Here is an 8,870-nt window from a genome sequence, read left to right on the forward strand (position 1 = left end):
TAGGCATCCTAAAGAAGTGCTAATGTGCATGCATTCATAGCTTGCAATGACGGCGGGTTTCTGGGAGGGATTCGGCATTTCGGGGTGAGGTGGAAACCAGGTAAAGATGGACATTTTGCACTGGCAACAGAGCATGGGAGATGAGCTCCCAAGAACTGCAGTGATGGGATCTGGAGGGTGCCAGGAGGTAAGTAAATGTGGTGTTGCAGAGGGATGAGAGCAGTGATTTATCTCCAGGGTAGATTGGAGCTAGGTGGGGTGAAAACCGGGTTCCCCTCAAGCTAGTAGGTACAGTCAGGGCTGCTCCCCTGCAATGGAGATTTTAATTTCTTTCTGCTCTCTCCATGTCACACTGCCCATACATCTTTGGCTAATTTTCTTCCCCTCATCTTTCCTCCTGCCTCTTATTGTACCCTCAACCATCTGCCCAACCTAAGGCAACCAGGAGAAAATTTTGAAGCCCTTAGGAATGAGGGAGCCAAGAGCAATCCCAGATCTCAGTTACCCTGACGCAAATGCAGTAAGGAGATGACTCCAGATTTACCCCGTGCAATCTGAAATAAAAAAAATCCAACCCTGATCCTATTATATCTGGAGAATGACTGCATTTACCCTGGGAAAGTGGGATCAAAATTGGGCCCTGAACCTATTGCAGTCAGTGATGGATGTTCCCCTGTCCCAGGAGGGGGCTGAGGTCTGACTCCAGCCTGATCCAGCATAGTCATGTGTCATCTCTCTGTCTATCTCTGTTGTCTCCGTATGTTTGCAGTTTCTTTCTCCTTGTTTCTGTCTATCCACCCCTGGAGCTAGTTTTAAGAATGAGCTTGATCAGCATATAGAAGAGACTGTACATGTGGTGCCTATGATAGCAGGGACCAGGCTTGATGACTCAAAAAGTCCTACCCAGCACCGTGTTTCTAAAAGCGGTTGGTTTTTAGTGCTGAAAAAGTCTCATTTTTGTGCTTCAGTGTAGCTAAGGTGCATCACCTGTTCCTGAGGTAACATGAAACCCAGTGCTTTCCTAAACTGGCTGCATTATATCTATTTTGGAAGGCAGCCCATACAGAGTAGGTCTGGTTTGGGTTATTGAGGCATCCCTTGGAGCAGTATTGGGAGGCTGTAGACATACCCTAAAGCATCTTGGCTTCCCTGCCTCTTCGGCTCAGGCAGGTGATGTGTGATAGTTGTCCCAAAGAAAACATACAGCTCCTTTAGCTCTTATAGGATGAGCATGGGCAGAGAGCTCCCTTTTGTTTTACGCTAAACTGGAAATAAGATGCCTTTCTGTTCAGGCATGGACTGTCTCTTCCCTTCACTTCCCTTTCAGTAATGTGGGCAGATCTCCTTCTCTGAGTCTATATATCCCTGTCTGTACTAGTGTCCTGATATAAAGCATCAGCACCGCAGACAATGGTGGGATGGACAGATGAGATGGGTAGATGAATACATTAATTTATGATCCATTCCTCTACCCTTGGTACTTCAAGTGCATCAGTTAGTTTGTATTATTTTACTAAAGACAATGATTATTCCTTTTTCCCACCCCTCCCATCTCCCTCTCCCTCCTATATTTCCCCATCTTTTCCTGCCAACCCCATCCTATCCCAATGACCCCATTCCAACTCATCTTAATGACCTCCGTTCATGCCATTGATCCCAACCCCTTCCCTTGATCCCATTCCATTGATCCCGATCTATTCAAATGCTCCATGACATTTTCCTCATCTTAATAACCCAATCCCACCCTCATGACCTTGTCCAATTTGTCTGTTTCCACTGATGTCTTCCCATCCTATTTTGATTCATCCCATTTAAATGATCCTCATCCTATCCCATTCACCTCATACCATTTCTTCCCTGACCTATCTCTCCTCTAATGTCCCCGTCCAAGTGTGCTGCATCAGAGCATGCACGGAGATCATGGAGAACAGCACAGGGGTGACACAGTTTGTGCTGATGGGTCTGTCCCAGCGTCGTGAGGTCCAGCTGTTCCTCTTTGTGATCTTCCTCACTTTTTATGTCATCGTCCTGCCTGGAAACGTCCTGATCATTATCACCATCCGGGGTGACCCCAACCTGACATCGCCCATGTACTTTCTGCTGGCCAACTTGGCCTTCTTGGACATCTGGTACTCATCCATCACGGCTCCCAAGATGCTAGTGGACTTCTTCTCTGAGAGGAAGGTGATCTCCTTTGGGGGCTGCATTGCCCAGCTCTTCTTCCTGCACTTTGTGGGAGCAGCAGAAATGTTCCTACTCGTTGTCATGACCTATGACCGCTATGCCGCCATCTGCAAGCCTCTTCACTACATCAGCGTGATGAACAGAAACCTCTGCACTGTCCTGGTGCTGGCATCCTGGGCTGGAGGTTTCATCCACTCCCTCATCCAGGTGGTGCTGATCATCCGCCTACCCTTTTGTGGCCCCAATGAGCTGGACAACTTCTTCTGTGACATTACTCAGGTGCTCAAAATCACTTGTGTCGAGACCTTTGTGGAAGAGTTGGTGATGATCTTCAGCAGTGGCTTGATCTCGGTTGTCTGCTTTGTGGCACTGCTGGTCTCCTATGCTTTCCTGCTCTCCATGCTCAAGAAAAGTGCTGGTGACAGTGCCAACAAAGACCTCTCTACCTGCTATTCACATATCACCATTGTGGTCTTCATGTTTGGTCCCTCCATTTACATCTACGCCCGCCCCTTCCGTGCCTACTCCCTTGACAAGGTGGTCTCAGTTTTCCACACTGTCATCTTCCCTCTCCTCAATCCCATTATCTACACGCTGAGGAACAAGGAGATAAAGACAGCCATGAGGAAGCTGGCCATCAGATACGTCCTCTGCAAGGGGCACGGATGCTAGATAGTAGGGGTTAGCATCCAGGCTCAGAGAAATGCATCCTGAAATACTCCGGTCCCCTGCATTCAGACAAGTGGAACTGCTTGCTAGTATTCTTATTTTGCCGTTCAGCCATGTTGAGTAATATCTTATTCCTCGAGGTCTTGTGATGAACTTGGTGTAAATCCAATGGAGTGAATGGACTGAATGGCCTAAAGTGTAATGCTGGATTCCTTCGAGGGGTCTAACAGAGTTAGGAACCACAGTCCTAATAAAATTCACTGGGATTTGGGTAACTAACTCTGTTAGGTTCTTTGAGAGAGCCTAACTCAGGTAAAAAAGGATGGGGAAGAATAAAATAAAAGAATATTGGTCAACCTTTCTCACTCCCAAGGGATGCTATTGTTTTATATGAAAAAGCAGTTCTTTCATGAAAAATGAGAATTGTCTTGGAAATGTCTGTTTTCTTTCCATTTGAAAAAAAATAATCCCCAAAATCTGATTTATTTATTTTTTTTGAGTAAAAATGTCAACACCGACAATAAGAGCTGGAAATTCTGTTAGATGCTTATCTTCATCTTTAAGCCCAATGTATATTTAAAAGCCATCCCATGTACTCTCTGTGCCTCGGTTTACCTAGCTGCATAATGGGGACAATAATACTGCCTTTCTTAGAAGGGTGTTGTGGGGACAAATATATGGAACACTGGGAAGCACCGAAACACCAGAGGAAAATGGACCAGTTAAAGCATATATGAAAAATATCTATATAATGCCCTTCTAGCTACACCAGATGGGATGATACAGGAAATCTCTTTTGTCTTTAGCATGCTTGAGGTGGCAGGGGTGCAAAATTCCAAGAGTGCAGTGCAAATGGCAATGGTGAGAGGATATTCTGGCCCCCACCTTTTATTATCTTGCAATATGTATTTTTTAAGTCATGCATTAAAATGATTTCCAACAAAGGAGTGACTGTGAATTGAATACACCAGTATGTGATGGAAAATGATCAGCTTGGGAAATACCACATTGGGTGTGTCTGCATAATGCAATTAATGCGAAACAAGACACTCCAGAGCAGTTTCAGCCAGAGTAAACTACCCCTGGGTGCAGTGTTTACATGTGCACCTGGGACAGCAGCAATTTGAGCTGGGTCAGAGCAGGTCTGGGCTGCAGGGGGCCTGGTGGTGGGCTCCAGGTGGTGGCATTAGGGAGCAGAGGTGGTGCCTGGGGCGGCAGGCAGGAGTCTGGCCCCCCCAGCTAGCTGGACTGACTGCATGCAGTTTACACCCATGCTCAATGTCTACACCTGCATTTAATTGCAATAAATTACCCTGGCATAAGATGGTATTGACCCCAACAGTACTATCTTACACAAGCATAAATTAGTTTACTGCAGCCTAATATCCTTGCATGTGCACATATTGACACTTTCCTTTGCAGCCGATTAGTCTACTCCACAGTAAAGTGCACGTGTAGATGCGGCCATTAGGATGAATATACTGTGGTAAACAGAAACACTGCCATTAGTAGGGTTCAGAGCGAACAGCCCACCGAGACCAATGGAAGATGGTCGTGTGTCTTTGGGTTGTTGCTACAGACTATTGCCAGGCTCAGGTGCCCCCATCATTGTACTGGTTGCACCCGGACTACATTTTGAAAGTTTGCTTTGCAAATGTGAGCCAGAGGCCAGCTGGTGCATATTGGCTGTAGCAACACCAGGGTCAATGGAGACAGATCCCCACCTGATGTAAAACAGCACAATGCCAGTGCGGTCTATTGAAGCAGCAGTTGGCCTTGTGTCTGGACTACTGACCCACAACTACACTAAGAGCTAGCAGCACTTGCCGCATTCCCTACTCCTCGTGCTCTGTCCACATGCAGAGCTCAGAGCTACACCTCCACATTGCAGCCTGGCAGAGCACGGCAGTTTGCTTGGACACTTTTGGCTGCCAAACCCCCTTCTGCTAGAGCCCTGCCAACAAACCCCAGGAGGGCTCACTCGCTTCCCCAGCCTATCTCAGCATCCTTAGGCATTTATGGAAGTCAGCTGGCACAAGGAGAGCTGGCTGCTGGGTCACAAATGACATTGGAGGAGAGGGAACTCCTGGAGATGAATTTCGGCTCATTGTTTCTGATCCTCTGCAACTACCCAAACAAGGTGAGCTCAACCTGGTGGGATCTCTCTCAAAAATATCTCATCTGCTTTCTTCCTCATCCTTCCTCCTGCTCTAGCTATTCATCTCCCTCCCCCAAACTGCTAACATTTGTCACCCTTTTGCTTAACTGTATGTTTTCTCTCTATCCTTCTCTCCGTCCATCCATCTGTCTGTCTATCGTTGAGCCAGTGTGAAGGTGGTCTGTTGTGTTGCAGCCATTGCTGTCCTTATACACATCAGTGGTTTTGTTCCTTGTTTTGGGTGAGAAGAAAAGCCCACTGGCTCCCTCACTAGGAGATTTGGGTATAGCTCCAGCGTCAGCCACACCCTTGAGCAAGTCTCAGTCTCTCACACTCTCCCCAAAAGCAGAGTGGGATCATGACACTGGCTGGTGAAGACTGGTGACAATAATTACTGTAGGACCATAAAGGATTCGGGACTTCTGGTAATGGGGGAGCCACATCAGGACCCTGATAGATGGGTTTCAGTGTTAGGGCTAGTCTCCTTGCTGAGGACCCTGTGCCTGCTGCAGCTGGAGTCCTCTGGCATGGGGCTCGGATGTGCTGCGAGTGGGATCGAGTCCTGGGGAAATCCTTGTTCTGAAGCTTGGCAAAAACACTGCCTCTCTTTGTCTGCCCCTGTCTGTCTCATCATCTCTCAGCTCCTCGTTATGCCTCAGACCTCTATGTCCATCATTTTCCTCCTTTTACATGTCCACATATACAATCTAATCTCTTCTTTTTTTTTCATTGTGGCTTTCTGGCTTTCAGCAACATTGCAGTAGTATAGGGATAACTAATAGCTGTCTAATATGGAGCGCTATGTGAGCACAGCACTTGCTTGGCTATTATCTTTTAGAAGCCCTGGAGCTCAGGTGAGATCCTGCATGACTGGAAAGGTCCGATATAATGCCCATCTTTTAAAAGGGGGGCAAAGATGATCTGGGGAATTAAAGATCCGTCAAACTGATCTTCATTCCCAAAAAGAGTATGGAGCAGATCATCAAGGAATCTATTTCTAATTGCCTAAAAGATGATCAAGAACGTTAATATAGACTTATCAAAAACAAGTCAAGCTTGACTAACCTGACTTCTTTCCATGACAAATTGAGAGGCTTTGTGTAGTGGGAGAGAGCGGTAGATGTGATGTATACTTCAACTTTAGCACAGCTTTTGACACACTCTCCGATGACAGTCTCATTTACAAGATAAGGAAATGCAGTCGAGATTAAATGGTTGTAACGGGGAGCATAACTGATTGGAGCATTGTGCTCAAAGAACACTCCTCAATGACTTAAAGTCTGATTGAGAAGTGGTAACAACTGAGGCTCCTTAGAGGTCTGCCATGAATCTGGCACTGCTTAATATCTTCCATAATGATCTGGGGGCTGGGATTGAATGCATAGTTAGCAAAGCTGCAAATGACACCAAGCTCAGTGGAATTTGGGATACTTTAGAGGACAGGAATTACTGCACAGTAGTGTTGCCAAACAGCTTTTAGGTGACACGGCTCATTGATACTGCACAGTAGCATCACATCTTGGCTCCTGCTATGTGACACTACTGCACAGTAGTGATGAGCTACTGCTCGGTCAACATGCTGCGGTCTATCGCATGTACAGACTCTCTCGCTCTGCTCCTCCCTATGTGCTTATTTTTAGTTTTATCATCATCTGTGTATCTAAAATGGCTCTTGACTCCTTCAATCACTGCACTCTCTCTCTCTTCCAGCTCACTTTGGCTGTCCTTATGCAGCAGGAAAACGACACCATGGTGACCAAATTTGTCCTTTTGGGCCTTTCCTGCTCTCCAGAACTGCAGCCTGTCTTCTTCCTCCTCTTCTTCCTCCTGTACCTCATCACCATCCTAGGCAATTTCCTTATCATGGCCACCACAGCTTCTGAACCTCGGCTTCAAACCCCTATGTACTTGTTTCTGAGGAACCTCTCCTTCCTGGACTTCTGCTACATCTCAGTCACAGCACCCAAGATGCTGGCAGGCTTCCTTCTCCCACCTCAGACCATCTCCTATGGGGGTTGTGTGGCCCAGATCTTCTTTTTCCACTTCTCTGGGGGCACAGAGATCTTCCTGCTCACTGTCATGGCCTATGACCGGTATGTGGCCATCTTCCACCCACTGCGCTACGTGACCGTCATGAGCCGTGGCGTGTGCGTCGGACTGGTGACAGCCTCCTGGGTTGGGGGCTTCATCCACTCCATTGTCCAGGTGGCCGTCATCCTCCAGCTCCCCTTCTGTGGCCCCAACAAGCTGGACAACTTCTACTGTGATGTACCCCAGGTGGTCAAGCTGGCCTGTACCAACACCTTCACGGCTGAGCTGCTGATGGTGTCGAACAGTGGCCTGGTGACTCTTCTGTGCTTCGTGGTGCTGCTCATCTCCTACTCTGTCCTGCTCGCCAAGCTGAGGACGCGTTCCAGTGAAGGACGGAGCAAGGCCTTGTCCACTTGTGCTTCTCACATTACCGTGGTGACCCTGATCTTTGGGCCCTGCATCTACATCTATGCCCGCCCCTTCTGCACCTTCCCCATGGACAAGGCTGTCTCTGTTATCTACACCATTATCACTCCCATGTTGAACCCAGTCATTTACACATTGAGGAACAAGGATATGAAATCAGCCATGGGGAAACTCTAAACTCAAATATGGCATTGTTAGCAGAAATAGGGGCTTGACAGTGACCTGGGAGATGTTCTCACGGGGCTCTAAAGTATTGATATTTTTACTTATTCTATTAAGGCAGTATCATCTGGGAGCTTACTCATGGACCAATGCTCCTTTCTGGTGGGCACAAGCATATTGCAATCATGTTCTTTAAATGAAGTTAATTGGGACCTAATTAAGCATTGCATTATTGGACAACTTTATACCCCAACCAGAAAATGCAGGATCTTTGCACAGAAGAAGTCCTCCAAATAATAATAGAACTAGAAGAAGACGAGACCTGCAATGGAAAACTATAAATACTCAAATATTTTCAGCCAAATCCCTCAGAAACTGACTCCCCCCATACCTTGTCCTTGCCTCCCCTCAAAATTGTTTGAAGAGCAAAAAATAAATGATCTTTTTAGCTAAAACCCCAAGTGTATATGTATGTGTATGTCATCTGCCAGGCACCAGTTGGCAGCACAAGGGCCAGGTTCACATTTGGGGGTACCCCATAAATTATACCCAAAGCGTGAGCCCCCACCCAGAAATCTGGGAACACTAAATTAATTACTAAGGTGTCCCACAAACTCCCTCCTCACAAGCAGTGTACACACACAAGACAGATTTAATACAGAAAACAGATGCAAATGCAGGTACCAGAATGGTTACAGAACTGAATGCAATATAAAAGACTATTAACTACAGGATATAGTCTATAGGTTCTGCTGCCAGTGGAAGTTGCTGGAGGTCTACGTCAAGGAGGAATACACATCCTCAACGAGTAGCACAGGGTCAGAGGACGGGCAGACCGAAGTGCTCTGGGTTAGAATACAAGGGAGTCGAGGGGAAAGGGACTTAATGGTGGGGGTCTACTACAGAGCACCCAACCAAGGGGAAGAGGTAGACCAGAAATTCTTAAGTCAGCTCACGGAGGTAGTTAGGTCAAAGGACGTGGTCATCATGGGTGACCTGAACTTTCCAGACATCTGCTGGGAAGAGCAGTCAGCCGGGTCTGACCGCTCATGTAGGTTCCTAGCTGATATACAGGACCTCCATCTAACCCAGGAGGTGCACAGTCCCACCAGGGGAGACGCCTTGTTGGACCGGGTCCTGGCCATGGGTGATGACCTGGTGAGGGGTCTGCGGGTGCTCGATCACCTGGGCGATAGTGATTATTGCCTGCTGGGATTCACCATCCAGCACAGGGTGTCAA

General features: G+C 47.2%; 2 protein-coding genes across 2 annotated transcripts; both read left to right on the forward strand.

Moving 5' to 3' along the window:
* The first annotated feature begins 1,905 nt into the window (after positions 1-1,905).
* On the forward strand, positions 1,906-2,856 carry LOC132243659 (olfactory receptor 734-like). Its single transcript, XM_059714050.1, has one exon. The coding sequence runs from the start codon at positions 1,921-1,923 to the stop codon at positions 2,854-2,856; it is 936 nt and encodes a 311-aa protein (XP_059570033.1). The 5' UTR covers positions 1,906-1,920.
* A 3,871-nt stretch (positions 2,857-6,727) lies between these two features.
* On the forward strand, positions 6,728-8,019 carry LOC106740319 (olfactory receptor 4D5). Its single transcript, XM_059714303.1, has one exon. The coding sequence runs from the start codon at positions 6,740-6,742 to the stop codon at positions 7,643-7,645; it is 906 nt and encodes a 301-aa protein (XP_059570286.1). The 5' UTR covers positions 6,728-6,739; the 3' UTR covers positions 7,646-8,019.
* The last annotated feature ends 851 nt before the right edge of the window (positions 8,020-8,870 follow it).

This window comes from Alligator mississippiensis, chromosome 11 (genome assembly GCF_030867095.1).
Source record: "Alligator mississippiensis isolate rAllMis1 chromosome 11, rAllMis1, whole genome shotgun sequence".
NCBI lineage: Eukaryota > Metazoa > Chordata > Crocodylia > Alligatoridae > Alligator > Alligator mississippiensis.

Excerpts from the sequence above, each read along its gene's own strand:
- LOC132243659 (XM_059714050.1), top strand. The coding sequence starts at position 1,921 with ATGGAGAACAGCACAGGGGTGACACAGTTTGTGCTGATGGGTCTGTCC.
- LOC106740319 (XM_059714303.1), top strand. The coding sequence starts at position 6,740 with ATGCAGCAGGAAAACGACACCATGGTGACCAAATTTGTCCTTTTGGGC.